General features: G+C 54.1%; 1 protein-coding gene across 1 annotated transcript in view; it reads left to right on the forward strand.

Annotated features, from left to right (window-relative positions):
• The first annotated feature begins 303 nt into the window (after positions 1–303).
• The window catches only part of HHAT (hedgehog acyltransferase), a 174,879-nt gene continuing 174,487 nt past the window's right edge, over positions 304–695 (forward strand). The window contains exon 1 of the mRNA XM_015568817.1: positions 304–433. Within this exon, the coding sequence (XP_015424303.1) occupies positions 343–433 (91 nt within the window). The 5' untranslated portion in view covers positions 304–342. The remainder of the gene's footprint in view (positions 434–695) is intronic.

Consider the following 695-nt stretch of genomic DNA (forward strand, 5'->3'; position numbering starts at 1 on the left):
GGTGTGTCAGGCACTGAGGACGGAACTGTGGGGTGTACACAGTGACAGGAGGGAGCTGGGGCTGCAGGAGCTCGGAGGGAAAGACCTGCCCACCTGGGCAGCAGGGTGTGTGTGTGTGTGTGTGTGTGTGTGTGTGTGTGTGTGTGTGAGGTGACGCTGCAGGAGGCTTCACTGGGGTTATATCTGTGTCACCTTGCACAGTGAGAGAGAACCTCACTGGGAGAGAACCACTGAGCTGACTGCTATTCTCGAGTGTCACGCCCATGGCTTAATGTTTTTATTTCTGTTTCTCTGTCTAGAAACTCTCAACTTGGGCATCAGGACCTTGTGTCGCAAGAAGCGATGCTGCCCCGATGGGAACTGTCTCTTTACCTGCTTGCTTCACTAGGCTTCCACTTCTATTCTTTCTATGAGGTTTACAAAACCTCCAGAGGTAAGTCCCGACTTTTCTGAACTTGCACCCGGAAGGAAAGGTGGTCGGGAGTGCTCCGCGGTGGGGGATTCGGGAGGATGGCCTCAGGCTCCTGGGACGAGTCGTGGGCCCCGCTTTGCTTTCCCCTCTTGTTGGACAGTTTGAATCAGTGGGTCAGTGAAGTGTCCCACCCTCATCTTGGATGGTTTAGCTGATCCTGTGGCTGATCTTTTATAATAGGAGTGTTTCATTCAATGGCTCTTGAAGGCGGGGGGGGGGGGGG

This window comes from Myotis davidii, unplaced genomic scaffold (assembly GCF_000327345.1).
Source record: "Myotis davidii unplaced genomic scaffold, ASM32734v1 scaffold1525, whole genome shotgun sequence".
NCBI lineage: Eukaryota > Metazoa > Chordata > Mammalia > Chiroptera > Vespertilionidae > Myotis > Myotis davidii.